Below are 19,607 nucleotides of genomic sequence, written 5' to 3'. Positions count from 1 at the left end.
TTTTCCATTACAAAAAGCATTGCTGTAAATCTTTTTCTCTTTGAGATACAGACATAGTAACAATATGTCTTGATTGAAGGGCATGCACAATTTGGTTGTCCTTTGAGCATAGTTCCAAATTGCTCTCCAGAATGGTTGGATCAGTTCACAATTCCACCAATAGTACAGTAGTGTCCCATTTTCCCACATCCTCTCCAACATTTATCATTTTCATTTTGTGTCATATTAGCCAATCTGATAGTTGTAAGTTGGTCTCAGATTTGTTTTAATTTGCATTTTTCTAATCAAGAGTGATTTGGAGAACTGCCTGTAGATAGCTTTGATTTATCATCTGAAATTGCCTGTTCATATACTTGTGTTGCCATCTTCTTAAACAATATATTGGTACCATTATATTGGTGCAACCAGAGCTGTCCTGAGATACCAAGTGTCAAGAGCTATATTTTGAAAGTATATGGGATAAAGCCTGAGATTTCTCATTAAAAAATATGAAATAAAGATTACAAATGGTAATAGGTGACCTCACCAAGTTAACCATTTCCCTAGATCTTTCAAATCAAAGATGTAGCCACACGGAACAATAAATTATATGTGGACTCAGAGTCAGGAAGACCTGAGTTCATATTCAGCCCCAGAAACTTATTAGCTATGTGACTTTGTGCCCACTTTGCTTATTCAGCCTATAGTGCTCAATAGTACTTCCCATTTCCCACACTATGATTAAAAAAAATTGAGGTGGGGAGAAAAATGGTACTTCTGCCCCATCTAAAATATGATCAAAAATTTAGGAATGACAAAAGTCATATTAAAATATGAATGTTGGGTCTTAAGTAAATTTAAAGTTGAATTAAAAGTTTTTTAACTAGCATAATATAAGCTCTTCATTCACATAATACACCCCATCAAAGGACTGACCTAGAAGATTCTATAGGTCCCAAACAAGGCCAACTTCTATACCAGCTTTACAACTGCTGATTACACACATGAAGTCTGGCAACTCTGAGAAAAATGCAAAGAATTTTAAATTTTTGCAGTTTGTGCATATATAAAGTATGAAATGACATTCAGCCTGGTCAAAGTATCAGTAATGGACTGCATAACAGAAGAATTAAATCCAAGGTATGTCAATATCCTTAAGGAGAGAAACTGAGTATAAAACTGAACTCAAACAGTTCTTAGATCTGTGCCAGATGGACATCCCCAAAAGATTTTCACAAAAAGTTACAATCTCCCCAAAAAAGTGGTTGGACAGTGGCAATCTGAGATCTGGATTGTAAAAGCAAAACAGGATGGATAATGAATACATTACAAATTTGCTTTTTGGGAATGATTGTTTTGTTTCCAAATATCCTCCCAGAGCTCCAGGAAAAACCATAGCAGCTGCACAGGGTTATCCAGGCTTGTAGGTCTAGAAATAAAACTTTCTTCAACCAGATGTATTTTCAATGACCACAAAGCAAGGTTCAGGTAGAAGGTTGACATAATTCATAGGTCCATAGGATTCAGAGCTAGAAGGAACCTTAGCGCTCTTGTGAGGAAATGAGGCTGAAAGGTGGAATGATTTTCCCCAGGGACATGTACATGGTAAATAGGAAAACCAAGGTTCTTTGGATTCTTAAACCTGATGTTCTTCCCCCATGTCAAATTGAGTAGATATTTAAATAAAACTTCCTGAGTCATTGATGAGCATCATCATGAACAGAAAATGGTTCAGAAGTTTCAAATCAATATCTATTAGTTACCACCACATCAGCTCAACAGATCCCAATGAAGAACAGGGCATAAATGTTCAATACAATATTGAATTGAATTGAACTCCATAAGCCAGTGATTTATTCTAGCAAGAGATGCTGTCCAGGTCATAGAATAAGGACAGAGAACAACAAGTAATTCAATTTCCGGACTAGAACCACAAATGACTGACTAGGAGACCAAAAAAATTGGTGAGTCAAGTAGTGTAACTAGGCAGAAATTTAAAGAGTAGGATAAATAGAATTAAATAGTAGAGTATGAGGATGTGAAATCATTCATTCTAGTGTTGAGTATACGTGTGCTTGGCAGTGGGGGTTAAGAGGTGGTGCTTAGCAACTAAACAATTCTAGGACTTTGCATATCCCTGGTTGCCTATAGCAAGATTTCATGTGGTGAAAATTTGATTATATGGTTTCTAAAGTTCATAGGCTCATACATTTAGACTTTAGAGGTCATCTAGTCCAAACTTCTCATTTTACATTTAAGGAATTGAGGCCCAGAGATGTGAAATGGCTTGTCCTGGGTCACAGAGCAAGTAGCAGATGTTTTTTTCTACTTTACTATTCAGCTTCCCTTTCAACTGTAGAAGTTTTACAATCCATCAAAGAATCCTTCCTTTTATGTTATTCCTCTCCCAAGTTATTCTAATGGGCCTTGCTTTACCCTTGAGGTTGAAATTTGGATCTGCAATCTTGAAACTTCTCTGTCTTGCTTTCCTCCCCTCCCCCTTTCTTCCAGCATTCATTGCAATGAGAATACATAGACATTGAGCACTAGAATGCATGATCTCACATCCTCATCCTCACCATTAAAATTTCTGTCCAAAAGGCCACATTACTGATTCATCCTACCAACTTTTTGTCCTCCTGGCCAGGCATTTATGATTTTTCGTGTTGTAGTCTGTAAACTGGATCACTTGCTCTTCACCACCTAACTCCATGACCCACCCAGTATCAACTGATAGAATAAAACACTTCTTCATATACCTACCATCCCTTCTTTGGACTTTTTAATTTGTCATATGACTACTGGTGAATATTCTACACAGGATTCTTTCCACTAGCTTCCATAAGCCATTGTAGTTTGCTCTTTATTTTGGACCAGTTTTCCCATGTATTGAGGGCAACCTTATGGAGTTTGCCTCAGTTCGGTTCAATGATATTCAATTAAATTCAGTTCAAGATAACATTGAACATTTCTGCCCTGATCTTCATTGGATAATTTATCAACTACTGTGTTAATATGGTCAAAACTGCATATGGTCATATAAAATGTTTACATATATACATATATGTGTGTGTGTGTACAAAAACAATACATATGTGTGTAAAATGTACATAGACAGCAGATAAGAGGTTTGTTCCTCTGAATTCTTTAAAAATTAAATAAGGGTCTGGGTAGCTAGGTAACTCAATGGGTAGAGCACCAGCCCCTGGAGTCAGGAGGACCTGAATTCAAATCTGGCCTCAGATAATTACCTAGCTATGTGACTTTGGGCAAGTCACTTAAACCCATTGCCCAACCAAAAAAAATACAGTTATTGTCATGGAATTTAATAATAATAATAATAATAATAATAATAATAATAATAATAATAATAATAATAAATAACGATCTTAGAAGTAGGCCCAATATAGCTAACTCCTCAAAGGCAACTTTGGCTACAATGAGCCAGCTTGTTCTTGCTTCCAAATAGACGCAGACAGGAATCAGTTCATAAAGGCTAAGAGGTCACACTGATTCTCACATTCTCTGCCAGAAATCTCTCTGTAAAAAGCCACCCCAGAAGAGGATGAAGGATTCTTAGTAGAAAACTTTGTATATCTTGCCATCTAGTGGCTATATCCTGTACCGTGAAACAGCCTGCATAACACAAGCCTCAGAATCACAATTTTACAATATAAAGTAAGCTCTGCAATAACAAAGTTTATTACAGTAAGCAGGACTATTTAGAAATCAGACAATAGATTTTTTAAAGAAATGAAACTATTTTGATATTGATTGAAAAAATGAAGAAATAAATCAATAGACTAGACTACATAAGAAAGAATTAGGAACACTATAAACAATACCTCTGTATTTCATAAGTACCAAAACAAAAATTACTTGAGAAAGAGTTCCCTATTTAACAAGAACTACTAGATACCCTAATGGCGATAATGAATATAAACAGTCACACCATTACAAAAAGACACAATCAAGTGAGTACCTTTCACATATTTTAACCTTTAACCAAAAAAGGACAGAGATGATTGATTTCTGCCCCCTTGCCCAGGAAAAAAAAGGAGAATTTTGACATGAAATTGAAGGTTTTTCCATGAAAAAAAAATCAGAGGAGCTTGGATAAGAAAGAAAACTGTTAACTGGTGGAAATCTTTGTATCAGTCATCTCTTATACAGAACTAATATCTCAGATATACAAGTAGTTAAAATATTTAAGACCAAGATCTATCCTCTAGTGATCAAAGAATATGAACAATCTTCAAAAGAATTGCAAGCTATTAACAATAATGTGAATATCTGCTCTAAATCACTAATAATAAAATAAATGTCAACTGCAATGTTTCTGAGGTTTCACCTCATGCCCAACAATTTGGCAATGGCTACAAAAGATGAAATTAGCTCTAGAAGGTCTATGGGAAGAAAGGCATACTGAGTTCTGAATTCATCTAACTATTCTGGATTCAAATTCAAAATTATGCTTTAAAGTAACTAAACTATAACCTTTGAACCAGAAATTATCGTGCTAGATCTGAACCCTAAGGAGGTCAAAGACAGATCCCAAAATACTCATAGCAGCAAAGAACTAGAAGCAAAGTAAGTGACCACCCACTGGGAGCTCTCTCCACAAAATATCATAGTCTATAGGAGAGATTGAACCAGAAGGTCAGAAGAAGGAGAGAAGTCCCAGACTGAGCAATGTGTTCCAAGCACCTCTTTGCCCAAGGGCAGGAAGCAGAGACTTGGTAGGGGGAGGGAGGGCACCTTGGAATTCTGAGCATCCTGGAAAAGGTGGGGAAGATCATTATAACTCTTTCAGTTAAAAATGAAGATAGACACAACTTAATCTGGACCTTGAAACGGATGCTACTGGAGATACAAGTCAACTCCATCACAATACAGGAAGACCTGAACGCATATTTCCATTCACTGTTCTTAAAACTGGAAGAGCAAAAGGTTGGGCATGCTAATGATGATCAAACAGTTAACCACATCTGTGAACTCCAGTACCAGCCGGTGCCCTGCCTCAAGGCTCTCAAAAGTTCAGAGGAGCTTCTAGAAACAGCTAACAGGACATGCCACAAGGAGAAGACAACTGGAATTTCCCCTAGGCTGCCAAACTGAACAAAAAAAAACCCATGACAATGGCCCCATCATTCCAGTTCTTGCTTCAGCCCAAGATCAACATGAGGCACCTAATAATGGTCATTTCTGATAGACCCTAAACTTCATGCCCAGCACCCCAGAGGTAGACCTCAGAAAGTCCCTGGTGGCAGGTAACTGTGTAAAATTGATGTAATGGATGCCACATGAAGATTGCAAGCTTACCCTACTGGAAACTTGTCCAACCTAGAATATTAGCAAACCAACTTTGAAAGCCCATTTTAACTCATGGAAGAATAGCCTTAAACAGTGACTTGAGGGCATCAGGTCATCTACATTCATGTTTGGATTTAGTGTCACCACGTACCACCAGAACTTATGAGTGAAAGGATTATTGGTGGAGGGATTCACCAGACAGGGGAAGGGAGGGGTTTTCAGACATCAAAATTCAAGAGAAAGATAGCAAAAGTCAAACAGCCTCTCCTATCAATTCTTCAACTAGATATGCCCATGGCGAGGCATCAGGTTGGCTCTAGCAGCCCCCTTTCTTTCCTTCTCATAGAAAATGCTGCTTTGCTTTAGCACCAGATCAGGTGTCATTAGCCAAGGAATGTGAGAATAGGCTAAAGCTGGGTTCTATCTACTTAATTAGCCCCCCCCAAAAAAAATCAAAGTGAGACACTCCTGAAAGATAATCACAGTACATGAATGTAATGGAATATTATTATTATTATTAATCTGGAAGAAACAATAAAATGAACTCAGAGATGTATGAGAAGACATGAACTGATACAAAATGAAGCAAGGAAACCAGGAAAATATTATGTACAATAACTACCTCAGTATAAATGGAAAGAAAAACTGAAACTAATACTTTGTAATTACAGTGACCAAGCTTAGCCCAGAAAAGAGTTGGGAAAAAAATGTGCTTCTCTCCTCTGCAGAGATGGGAGACTTAGTGTAGAACACTGCATATATTATCAGATAGAGTGTGCTGAAAATGCTTTTTTTTTCTTTCTTTTTAAATCTGCTACAAGGGATGGCTCATGGTAGAGAGGGGAAGAGCAGGGTGAATAGACATTCAAAAATGTATGTAATATGAAACCAAAATATATAAGAAAAAATGAGATTTTAAAATGGAAAAATACATGTTAGGCCCACAATTTACTTTTGTTTGACTCCCACAAAACCCCCTGGGCTTATTAAAGCCATTGTGTGGGAGATGGTTGATTCTGATTGGCCATATAGTTCCAGTATTTATAACTCTTATTAGAATCTTTTAAGATGAGGCAGGCTCTTTGGAGGTTTATTTAAATGAATAGAAAGGCATCTATTTGAATTGATAGATTTAATAGTTCTCAATGTAGACAGAGCAGGTAATTATGTCATCCCACAGAAATTAATATTGTCAGTATGCTGCTTCAGCATGGAATTCCCCAACATTTTTCTCAGTGACTATGGGTTCCAGATAACAAAAGCTCTGCAGCACTAGGAATGAGTTATGCAGGCTGCAGATGTAATTTTCTAAAGACTAAATGAATTTATAAATCATTAAAGAAAGACATTTCTTTTAACTATTAGGGATAAATCCTGAATTTATTCATTGGCAAACTTCTGCTTTGTTTTGTTTTGTTTGCAGTAAAATGATTTCCAGAAAAATTATGCCTTCCCCTCCTCCTCCATCAAGAAATCAAAGGAACATGTGTAACAACCCAAGTGTGGAAGAGAAGTTAGTAGTTCTTCCTTTTCCTCTGACTATGGATATTTATATGATACCTTGGATCTAGTCAAACAATGCCCTCTGACTTTGGGATTTTTTTTTCTTTCCATTGATTTTCTGGATTCATGCAAGTCAAATACTAGTGATCCTCCTATCCTCAACCCTCCTTCCTTCACATCATGTGAAGGTGTTATAACTAGACTTTGACACCAAAGTCTTTATCATTTGATACTGATCCTAATCACAAATGGAAAACAATGAAATTATTTTTGGAATAACCCCCACCAAACCTTCTAGTTAATCTGCTAAATGACACTGCTTTGGACTTGGGCACCTACTTCCTGTATGAGGGCCTCTCCTAGTCTTAGTGAATACCACAAGTCCAGGATCTACCAAAAACTATATAGCCTTCTTTGCTATCTATGGAGTTAGTGAAGGATGGGTGAGCATTCTCTGAGTATAAGTCCTACTTGAGAAGGATTACTAGTATTTGATTTTCCATGATTCCAGAAAACTAGTAGGGGAGTAGACCAAAGGATAGACTCAGAACAAGGTTGGTTAATCCTAGGGTTGTCCTTTTACAGAAATCACTAACTGCATGATTGAGAATGAACCCACTTCTCAAAGGGCTTATCTATGCACAGGTTTCAGGTAGTCTTCCTGACCTCTGACCCATAACATATTCCTAGATCAATACTTATTGGCTCCTCAGTCTCCAATTCTTTTTTTTTTTATTAAAGATGCATTTGAGGTTGTGACAACCCAGAATTACATAGTCAGCAAGTGTCTGAGGCCAGATTTGAACTCTGGTGCTTCATCCACTGCACCATCTAGCAACCCCATCCCTCCAATTCTTAAAAATTAATCAACAACTGAAATTACAGTACAGGATGATTGTGGAAATGAACCAGGAGTTGAACCCAAAGTTTTGGGTAAATAATTGTTACTTTATTGTAAATCACACATATGGAACTTTAAACTGTTCTATAAATGCTAATTATTATTATTATATGACACTGCACCTCACCAGAAATTCTAGTGCTCAATTAGTGTGTTCTAACTAGGGAGGAATATGCTTTAGAAAAGTGAATTTTTACATATAAAGTGATAAATAAGCATAATCAAAGAGGGTAAAATAAACAGGGACCCAATTGAAGGGAAGTAAGATGGGAAGTAATTGAGCAAAAAACATATTTGAGGAATAAATAAGAAAAAAGAATAAAACAATAGCATGAATCTCTGACTTTAAAAAAACATCCAAAATTTCAGGGATCCAAAAAGCCACAAAGATTTTTTTTATTTCATTTAGTTTACTAAAACTAATACTCAGAATTTTTTAAACACGTTATAAATTTAATCTGCCAAGTCCAAGCAGAAGATTGTTTATTAAGCACACACCATGGGCCAAGCACTATAGTATGCTTTTGAAGTACAAAGAACGGCAGTCCCTGGTCTCAAAGAGCTTACTTTCTAATGGGAGAGACAATATGCAAACAGTTACATACAAACAAGATATATCTAAGATAAATTGGAGCAAAACCTCAGGGGAAGGCTCTAACATTAAGGGGAATTGGAAAAGACTTCCTGGAGAAGATGGAATTTTAATTTATTAAAGTGAATAGACAGAATTTTAAACAAGCTGTAAATTTCTTGGAGTTTATATATAAACTCATTTTTATCCTCTACTTAATTTGGTATTTGTTTTTGTTGGTGATTATAAAGAGGTTTAGAATTTAAGTCAGAAAATATTTTATTAAAAAAAGTTAGAAATAAACAAATTTGCTAACAGCGGAAGGGTCCTATGTAGTCAGAAATTTAACCACTTTGTCAAAGAGTCCACAACCCCTCATGGGGTGTGGGGTAGGAGGGGAGGCAAGAATCAAGATGTCTTCTACATTTTGCATGGGTTCCTTAGCTTAAGGATGCACTTCACACAACTGGACATACTCAGAGTTATCATATGCTATGTATGGTCACCAAAACCATAGAGAGTTTTTAAAAGGTTGCTTAACTGCAAAGCTGTCATAGCAGCTGGACACTGGTAGCTTTCAAAGGCAAGAGTCACCTCGCTTGGAGCCCAGACAGCCATCCCTTAATGTAGTTGCCCTCTGCCTTATGCTAGCAACCAGGTCCAGCAGTTTCAGTCAAGGTTGGAGCGACCCGCTCCCATTCTTTAGACACATCATTAACCAAAGGCACTAATCATTAGGTGTTCAAATTCTGGTTTCCACAGTAACAAATCTGTGTATTGGTTTATTGATTCTAGTGACCCAAGATGTCAGAGATGGTGGAATTAAATCTCCTATATTCAAAAACAAAGGGGAAAAAAAGAAACCAGCATCCAGAGAACCTGAGATGGGTTGAATTCCTGAAGAGCCCAAAAGTCCTCTAAATTTTTAGGGTTCATATGGATCACAATGATCTTTCTCAAGATGATGGTCTCTATACCTCTATACCCAAGGTCAACTCACAGGAGAAATAAAGTCAAGGACAGTTAGAGAGTGAGATGGCTTATTAAAGGACAACTACTACCACAATAGAAACTACGTTGTTACTGCTGCTATAAGATTACAGGGGCATTGTCACTCAGTAAAATCATATTTATTAAATGCTTACTACACCGTACTAAGGACAAAGAGTACAAAGAAAGGCATAAACACTGTCCTATCCTCAAGGAGCTCACCTTCGAATGGAGGAGACAACTTGTAAATAACTATACACAAAATAGATGAAAGGTAACCCCAGAGGTAAAGTTGAACTGAATTAATGTTAACATCAGATATGCCCCCACTTAATCTGGAATACCATTTTCTATTCATTAGCTTCCCAAATTAAAAATAAATTGTGGGGCAGCTAGGTGGTGCAGTGGATAGAGTACTGGCCCTGGAGTCAGGAGTACCTGAGTTCAAATGTGGCCTCAAACACTTAATAATTACCTAGCTGTGTGGCCTTGGACAAGCCACTTAACCCCATTTGCCTTGCAAAAAAAAAAACCTTAAAAAAAAGAATAAATTGTTAGTCACCACTCAGATCCAATTATATGAGTACTAGAAACTTAAGCATCTGACCCAGTAGTTCTAATATGGGGTAGTTATGGTGGTCTTGGATGGCTCGGAAAAAAAGAAGAGCAGAGATGCTGTAGCAGAGTTGCAGTAGCAGAGTTGCAGTTTTCATTTCCTGCTTAGTCCTAGAGCCCTGGAAGAGAAATAGAGATTCAAATGGACCATTTTTATCCAGTCTTTTCCAGGAATAACTAGAGGAGCAAGATTTCAACCCTAGTCAATAAGTATATCTGGCTAGTTGAAAATGGGGAGAGAGAACATGCAAGAGAACTACAAGAAATTATTTTTTTGATGTAACAACTCCTTTGCTCAGTATTCTTTCTGGCAAATCTCTATAAAAAGTTCATGTTGGTCTAGAGAGTTCAGTAGGTAGTTAGCAGATCCACTCTCAGCCAGATCTTAATCTAGCACATGTTGGAAATTTAACCAACCCAAGAGCATAGGGAGGACTCAGAACAAAACCAGGGCTTAGGAGCAACAACTCAAATTGGTGAGTACAGTTTTAATAGTCAGAACCAAGGAGCAAGTCAATGGGCTGGGAAATGACAGATGCAGGGACCAGCCCAGTTTATATCTGGTAAATTGTGAGCCAAGATGCAGGATTTAGAAAAAAATGCGGAGACAGAAGAGTAGATGCAAATTGCAGTCTCAAAGTGGAGGATGCTCTGTCGGATGGCAAAGCATCCCTTTGTTCTTGCTTAACTGTACTTCTATGTTATAAAGAAAGGATTCAGCATGAAGATGGGATGAGGGTGGGAGTGAAAAGGAATCAGTTTACCAGGAAATAACATCCCCTTCCATATCTGCCTAGGCTATGTTGTCTCTAGAGTGATGATGTAATTCCCCCAAAAGAATCATTATAAGGCTGATGCTAAAGTGCCCACTACGCAGTGTTTTATATAAATCTTGGCTGTTATTGTTGCTATTATTCATAAATACTTGATGGTTTATTAATACTGAAAGTATATTTTAATAGCCTTCAGAAGTGAACTGCAAAATTATGGCAAAATATTCCTACCCCTTACCAGGGGGAATAGAGATTTCTTCTCCAGAAAACTCCTCTCATGTCCTTTTATGTCTTTTTTTTTCATTTACAGTGACCTGATTTCTAAGAAAAGTTCACCTTCCCCTTCCCTTCCATTAAGAAATCATGAAGAAAAGTTTGATGCTTCTAATATGGAAGAAAGGTTGGTAGCTTTTCTCTTCTCCTAGACCCAGGTGGAATCCTTATCCCTGCTTCCACTTTCCCCTGGACCCATTTATCTTATCAAACTCCTCTTTTGGAGTAGTTTACCTGTCAGATCTATGGAAAAGGAAGCAGTTCATGACTAAGGAAGAGATGGAGAACATCACTAAAAACAAACTAATTTCGATTACATTAAATTAAAAAGCTTTTGCACAGGCAAAACCACTATAACCAAGATCAAAAGAAATGTAGTAAAACTGGGAAACAATCTTTACAACTAATGCTTCTGACAAAAGACTCATTTCTAAAATATACAGAGAACTGAGTCAAATTTAAAAAAAAAAACTATTCCCCAATTGACAAATAGTCAAAAGATATGCAAAGGCAATTTACAGATGAGGAGATCAAAGCAATTAGTCATATGAAAAATTGCTTTAAATCATTACTCATTAGAGAAATGCAAATTAAAGCTTCTCTGAGGTACCACTTTACACCTCTCAGATTAGCTAATATTATTAGAAGGGACAATGATCATTGTTGAAAGGGTTGTGGGAAATCTGGGACACTAATACATTGTTGGTGGAGCTGTGAGCTCATCCAACCTTTCTGGAAAGCAATTTGGAACTATGCCCAAAGGGCAACAAAAATGTGCATACCCTTTGATTCAGCAATACCACTGAAGAAATGATGAAAAAGGGTAAAAATATCACTTGTACAACAATATTCAAAGTAGCCCTGTTTGTGGTGGCAAAGAATTGGAAATCCAGTAAATGTCCTTCAATTGGGGAATGGCTTAACAAACTGTGGTATATGTATGTCATGGAACACTATTGTTCTATTAGAAACCAGGAGGGGCTGGAATTCAGGGAAGCCTGGAGAGATTTGCATGAACCGATGCTGAGTGAAAGGAGCAGAACCAGAAAAACAAACTCCTCCTTTGTAGCAACCAACCTGGGACCCAGATGGATTCTGTTCTAGGTTTTCATCAACACTGTTTCCTCTTTGTTTCTGGTATTTCACCACTTCCAGGACTCTTCCCAGGGCCCCAATAATAGCCACCAGTTTAAGTAGAGGCTTGTTCTAGAACACTCTTGGAGAACATAAGACATAGGGTTCTAATTTATAGATGAAAAAAGTAATAGGTTTACATGCTATAAAGATTCTGATGTTTCAATTCTAGTCCTTAATACCAATTATAACCCTTAAGCCTGTTCTTGGTGGATACCTTCAAACTTTTAATAACTTTGTTTTATTTTGCTGTGGAATTGGATGGCCTAGTAGCAGTTTTTAACCTTCAAGAATTCGCTTCTTTAGCCCTTAATTATGAAACTAGAATATCAGCAGATAAGCAGGGTACTTTCTTCCTAACTCTTCTTCATCCCCAGTGATTCTTAGGATACCTCAATCTAAACCAGGAGTCATAACTCTGGAAAATTCCTTATGCTCCAGCCTTCCCCATCCCAATGTAAAATACTTCCTCATCTAGGTATCAAAGCTATCTGTGTCAACACCCAGAATTTAGAGCTTCACTCTCCTACCCTGATCTGGAAATTTTCATGCTCTGTCTCCCTGCAGACTATTTTCTGTCTTCTTCTTGCCTTGTCCCATCCATCCATCATCCCCTTGCTTCTGGCAGATCCACCTGAAGCAAATTCTGCTATCCAAATCTTTCCTAGATAGTTCATCCTTGAATGGTAAAGGCATCTCTTTCACCTATATCTTACACAAGCTACCACATTTTTCTCCAAATCTATTCATATCACTACATGACTTTTCCAGTTTCTCAAAGATGTTCCTTAGTTCTGAGCCTGGGAGCCATTTGTAGACCTACCCCAGTTCTCCACTCATTGGTAGACATGGGTTGATGAATAGACTCTACTGAGTACTTTACCTCAATTCTAGCTACAACCCTCAATTAAGTCCCTTACTCTGTTTTGGCTCAATTTAAGGCTTAGGGAGTGGACTGAAATCTAAAAATTAATATATAGTAATACAATATGATGATACAACAATATCAACACACACACACACACACACACACACACACACACACACACACACAAACATCAAGGTCTAAATTTCCTCCCTGGAAAACCCTTTCCATGATCTTTATTTTATTTCATTGGCAGTGACCTGACTTCTAATAAAGCGCCGCCTTCTCCTCCTCCTCCATCAAGAAACTATACAAACTGGCCAAACAGCTCCCCTCTGGAAGAAAGGTTTGTATCTTTGTCCTGCAAATGGATCTATAAAAGCAGGGCCAAGAGTTGGTAAATTGTCTGATCTGACCCCTTCCTGAGTTGTTTATAGGTAGAAATACACGGTCTTCTAGTCCAGGTAGACTTGGTAACTTCCAAGAAGCCTCAGGAGTCTTCCAGAATCCCCTTCAGACTCTCAGATTCCCCCAGCAAAATTTTTCTTCTTCAAGGTATGCAGGTGGCCTAGATAGAGTCATTGCACCACCCTGTGGTCATGTCCAGGAACTACATCACTAGGCATCTACTGGCACAGCCACAGTAAGCAGTAAATTGTTTGTGTCTCCTATGGGCAGTCATTATGCTAAGCCCTGGGTGTATAAAGAAAGACAAAGCATGCCCTTGCTCTGAAGGATCTTGCAGTCTAATGGAAGCAACATGAAAATAAGGATAGATACAAGCAAGCTTTATACAGGAGAAATTGGTAACCCCTGCATTAAGGGAGATGGACTTCTCATAGAAGATGGGGTTTTATTTGGGATTGAAAGGAAGTTATGGAAGCTAGGAAATTTAGAGGAGGAGGGAGAGTGTGCTAGGCTTAAGGGACAGCCAGTGGAAATGACCAGAGCAAGGGGATGTTGTATCTTAGAGGAGAAGCAACAAGGAAGGTAGCATCATAGAATGATGACAAAAGATGTGGCAGAAAGGAGGAGGACAGAAGAAGACTGGGAGGGGGAGCAGGTTGTGAAGGGTTTTGAATGCCAAGCAGGATTTTTTTTTATATTTGGTCCTGGAGGCAATAAGGGGTCACTTTAGTTTAAGACTCTGATGGATAAATGAAAGATGGTCTTTAATTGGAAAAGACTTGAGACACAAAAGACCAATCAGTGGGCTATTGCAATAGTCCAGGAGTCAGATGGTGAGAAGCTGCACCAACACGGTGAGGGAGAAGAGAGAAGGGATATTTTGAAGATGAATATAAAATCCTCAGGATCTGGCAACCTCCTGGATGTGGGGGTGAGAGAATGGAGTCAAGGAGATTGCAAGCCTGGATCACTGGATGGATGGTGGCACCCTCAACAGTAATAAGGAAGTTTGGAAGGAGGAGAAGGTTGGGAGAGGGGATGAATAGGATAAGTTCAGTTATGGACATGCTGAATATAAGATGCCTATGACACATCATCTTTGAAATGTCTAGAGACAGTTGCAGATGCAAATTGAAGCTTAAGAAAGCAGTTAGAGCTAAGTAAATCTGGGAAGCTTCACCAGAGAGATGATCATTGAAATCATAGGGACATACTAAGAATGATTGTGCCACCTGCATAGCCCACAGACTCTGGAGAACAGAAGCTGACCACCCTGGGTTCTCCCCACTACCTGAGAGTCACAGACAAATATTTGCTAGTGTCTTCTAAGTGTATGGCACAATGGGCTTTAAAAATAATACATGAGGTTACAGGACATTGACATAAAAAACAATACTATAAGCAAATTAGAAGATCAAGGACTAGTCTACCTGTCAGATCTATGGAAAGGGGAACAGTTTATGACTAAGGAAGAGATGGAGAACATCACTAAAAACCAATTAGATGATCTTGATTACATTAAATTAAAAAGGTTTTGCACAGATAAAACCAATGTAATCAAGATCAAAAGAAAAGTAGTAAATTGGGAAACAATCTTTACAACTAATGATTCTGACAAAGGACTCATTTCTAAAATATACAGAGAACTGAGTCATATTTTTAAAACAAAAAGCCATTCCCCAATTGATAAATGGTCAAAGGATATGCAAAGGCAATTTACAGATGAGGAGATCAAAGCAATCCATAGCCATATGAAAAAATTCTCTAAATCATTAATTATTAGAGAAATGCAACTTAAAGCTTCTCTGAGGTACCACCTCACACCTCTCAGATTGGCCAGTATGACCAGAAAGGATAATGATCGTTGTTGGAAGGGATGTGGGAAATCTGGGACACTATTACACTGTTGATGGAGCTGTGAACTCATCCAACCCTTCTGGAGAGCTATTTGGAACTGTGCCCAAAGGACAACAAAAATGTGCATACCCTTTGACCCAGCAATACCACTACTGGGTCTATACCCTGAAGAGATGAGGGAAAAGGGTAAAAACATTACTTGTACAAAAATATTTATAGCAGCCCTGTTTATGGTGGCAAAGAATTGGAAATCCAGTAAATGTCCTTCAATTGGGGAATGGTTTAGCAAACTGTGGTATATGTATGTCATGGAACACTATTGTTCTATTAGAAACCAGGAGGGGCTGGAATTCAGGGAAGCCTGGAGGGATTTGCATGAACTGATGCTGAGTGAGATGAGCAGAACCAGAAAAACACCGTACACCCTAACAGCAACATGGGAGTGATGTTCAACCTTGAAGGACTTGCTCATTCCATCAGCGCAACAATTGGGAACAATTTTAGACTGTCTGCAAAGGGTAGTACCATCTGTATCCAGATAAGGAGCTGTGGAGTTTGAACAAAGTACAAAGACTATTCCCTTTAATTCGGGGGAAAAAAAACCCAGATGTCTTATTGTTTGATCTGGTTACCTCCGAGAATTCTGTTCTCTTTAAGGATATGATTTCTGTCTCATAACACCCAATTTGGATCAAGGTACAACATGGAAACAAAGTAAAGACTGACTGACGGAGTGCTATCTGTGGGGTGGGGGTGGGGGGAGGGAAGCAAGATTGGGGGAAAATTGTAAAACTCAAATAATATCTTTAATAAAAATTTTAAAAAAATAATACATGAGGCGGCTAGGTAGTGCAGTGGATAAAGCACCGGCCCTGGAGTCAGGAGTACCTAGGTTCAAATCTGGTCTCAGACACTTAATAATTATCTAGCTGTGTGGCCTTGGGCAAGCCACTTAACCCCATTTGCCTTGCAAAAAAAATCTAAAAAAAATAATACATGACACTTCAAACTATTAAATTAATGCAGACACGCTTTGAAGGAAAGGGTCAGATGCTAGCAAACATTGACCCAAAAACTTCAACATATTTCAGAGTCTAGTAAAGGACATGGAATCCTCAGGCCTGGCTGACTTCCCTTGTTTCTCACTGTTGAAATAACTCCAGTCTAATCTCAGAATAATCAAAGGACAGAGCTGAGGAGTTTCTCAAATCAATTCTAAAATTCTCTCATTAGCATTTTATTGACAAACTAACTTTATTTTCAAGTGAAGCCAAAGTCAACTCCAAAACTGTAAAAAAGCCTATAGAACCTAAGGGGTTCAGAAGGGGTACTCATTGAGTGAATTCATTATGCCAATATTATTTCTACAGAATAAACATTTATTCCTACTCAGATTTCCTATCTGGCAAATAGAGAGCCAAAAGGTCCTGTATAATAATGACTAGCATGGCGAGGATTCTATAGGAAAGGTAAAGTACAGTCCTATTTCACCGGGGTGAGAAATTTCCATTATGGACATTCCCTCAACAGCTAGTCTTGTTAAGAGAACTGTCTAGGATACTGAGAAATTAGGGGACTTGTCGTTATTGACATAGCAGTCATATCCTATTCTTTGTGATCCTATTTGAGGTTTTCTTGGCAAAGATATTGGAGTGGTTTGCCATTTTCTTCTCCAGGTCAATTTATAGATGAGAAAACTTAGATAAAAGGATTAAATGACTTGCCCAGGGTCACAGAGCTAGCAAGAGTCTGAGGACTAACTTGAACTCATATAAGCAGGACTTGAACTTAGGTCTTTCTGACTCATTTCTGACATTAATACAGTATTTTATAAAATTCACAAAATACTTTATATACATTACCTTATAGCATTAAGAAATAACCTTGTATCATTATCCCCATTTGACAGGAGTGGAAGCTGAGGTTCAAAGAAATAAACTTGCCCCTGTTTACAGAGCTCATGTCAGAGGCTCAACACTCAACTCTAGTATTATTTTTTTAATTATTTTATTTGTTTTTCCAACATCATACAACAGTAAGTTTTACCAATCATTTTTTGCAAGGTTTTGAGTTTTACATTTTTCTCCCTCCCTCCTTTCCCTCCCCTGACAGAAAACAATCAATATAGGCTCTACATTTATAACCATGCCAAACATAGATCCATGATGTGAGAGAAGAATCAGATCCAAACAAAAGAAAGACAACACTAGAGAGAGAGAGAGAGAGAAAAAAAATGACATAATACAAAAGCAAACTATTAAAAATTGAAGATAATAAGCTCTGACTTTTATTTAAACTCCACAGTTCCTTCTCTAGATAAGGATAGTATTTTCCATCAAAGTCTTTTAAAATTATCTTTGATTATTGTATTGATGAAATGAACAATTCCATCATGGTTAATCAACACCCCATTTTGTATAATGTTCTTCTGGTTCTGCTCATCTTAGCATCAATTCATGCAAGTCTTTTCAGGTTTTTCTGAAATCTCGTCCTTCATGATTTCTTATAGAACAATAATGTTCCATCACATACATATACCATAATTTCATCAACCAGTCCTCAGTTGATGGATTTCCCCTCAATTTCTAATTCTTTGCCACAACAAACAGAGCTGCTAAGAATATTTTTGTCCATGTAGGTCTTTTCCCTTTTTTATGATCTCTTTGAGTAGTGGTATTGCTAGATAAAAGGTTATGTACTTTTTATTGTCCTTTGGACATAATTCCAAATTTCTCTCCAGAAGGATTGGATGAGTTCACAACTCTACTAATAATGCATTAGTGTCCCAGTTTTCCCACATCCTCTCCAACATTGATCATTCTCCTTTCTAATCATATTAGCCAATCTGAGAGGTGTTGAAGTGGTATCTCAAAGATGTTTTAAATGCATTTCCCTAATTAATAATGGTTTAAGGCAGTTTTTCATAGGATTATAGATAGCTTTGATTTGAGAATTGCTTTTCCATATTCTTTGCCCATTTATCATTTGGGAAATTACTTGTTTTTTAATAAATTTGACTCATTTATCTATATATTTTAGAAATGAATCCTTCAGGGGCAGCTAGGTGGTGCAGTGGATAGAGCACAGGCCCTGGAGTCAGGAGTACCTGAGTTCAAATCCAGCCCCAGACACTCAATAATTACCTAGCTGTGTGGCCTTGGGTAAACCACTTAATCCCACTGCCTTGTAAAAAAAAAAACAAACCTAAAAACGAAAGAAAAAAGGAGTCCTTTGTCAGAAACACTAGTCGTAAAAATTGTTTCACAACTTACTACATTCCTTTTAGTGTTGGTTGCAGTGGTTTTGTTTGTGCAAAAACTTTTTAATTTAATGTAATCAAAATTATCCAGTTTGTTTTTTATAATGTTCTCTTTCTCTTCTTTGATCATAAACTGTTCCCTTTTTCATAGATCTGACAGGTAAACTATTCCTTGTTCTCTTAATTGGCTTATAATATTATCTTTTATGTCTAAATCCTGCACCCATTTCAACATTATCTTGGTATTGGGTGTGAGATGTTGGTCTATGCCTAGCTTCTATCATACTATCTTCCAGTTTTCTCCAGCAGTTTTTATCAAATAATGAGTTTTATTCACAGAAGCTAGAATATTTGAGTTTAATCAAACAATACATTATAGTACTCATTCACTGCTGTTTCTTCTACCCCTAATCTATTCCACTGATACATCCCTCTATTTCTTAGCCAGTACTGGACAGTTTTGATTACAAATGCTTTAAAGTATAATTTTAGATCTGATATGGTTAGTGCTTTGAATTTTTTTCATTAATTTCCTTGATAATTTTCTTGACCTTTTGTTCCTCCATATGAATTTAGTAAGATTTCTAGTATTCTTTAGATTTGGTCCTAACCTCAGGGTGTACACTATGCCACGCAACCTAATCAAGGACCATGGAGTATCCCAGGAGGCCTGAGAGATGAAGCCTCTGCTTTCAGGAAGCTTAAAGCATTGAAAGAAAGATGAGGAAAACACAAATGAAGAGATAGTACTTAACACCAGAAAGCATGTTAAGTGCTCACTGGACATAATGGATAGAGTTGGGCTTGGAATCAGGAAGACCTAGGTTCTTCAACCCTGTGTAAGTCACTTAACCTATATATCCCAGGCAATTCTCTGAGACCATACATTATGGAGTGGCACAGTGGTTAGAGCACTGGCCCTGGAGTCAGGAGGACCTGAGTTCCAATTCAACCTCAGACACTTAATAATTACCTAGCTGTGTGACCTTGGGCAAGTCACTTAACCTCACTGCCTTGCAGGGAGGGAAAAAAAAGAGAAGGAAATGCTAAAATTCAGTTAAAAGTTAGTGAAGATAAAAATGGAATATTTTCCCATTCAAATTCACAGACCTCTTGACTCCCAGAATTAGAACCCCAAGCATTATGCAATGACACTAAATTTTTAA

The 19,607-nt window shown here is 37.6% G+C and overlaps 1 protein-coding gene across 3 annotated transcripts in view; it reads left to right on the top strand.

Moving 5' to 3' along the window:
- The window catches only part of KIF6 (kinesin family member 6), a 392,900-nt gene that overhangs the window by 347,119 nt on the left and 26,174 nt on the right, over nucleotides 1-19,607 (top strand). For 2 of the 3 annotated variants that reach the window (XM_074236853.1, XM_074236851.1), the window contains 3 exons: nucleotides 6,716-6,805; nucleotides 10,956-11,045; nucleotides 13,174-13,263. In XM_074236853.1, coding sequence (XP_074092954.1) covers nucleotides 6,716-6,805; nucleotides 10,956-11,045; nucleotides 13,174-13,263 — 270 coding nt within the window. The remainder of the gene's footprint in view (nucleotides 1-6,715; nucleotides 6,806-10,955; nucleotides 11,046-13,173; nucleotides 13,264-19,607) is intronic. The other variant, XM_074236852.1, reaches the window with a different exon arrangement.

Source organism: Macrotis lagotis, chromosome 5 (genome assembly GCF_037893015.1).
Source record: "Macrotis lagotis isolate mMagLag1 chromosome 5, bilby.v1.9.chrom.fasta, whole genome shotgun sequence".
In the NCBI taxonomy this organism is placed as follows: Eukaryota; Metazoa; Chordata; class Mammalia; order Peramelemorphia; family Peramelidae; genus Macrotis; species Macrotis lagotis.
Note: the sequence above shows the minus strand (reverse complement) of the source record. Positions and strands in the feature narration are given on the sequence as shown.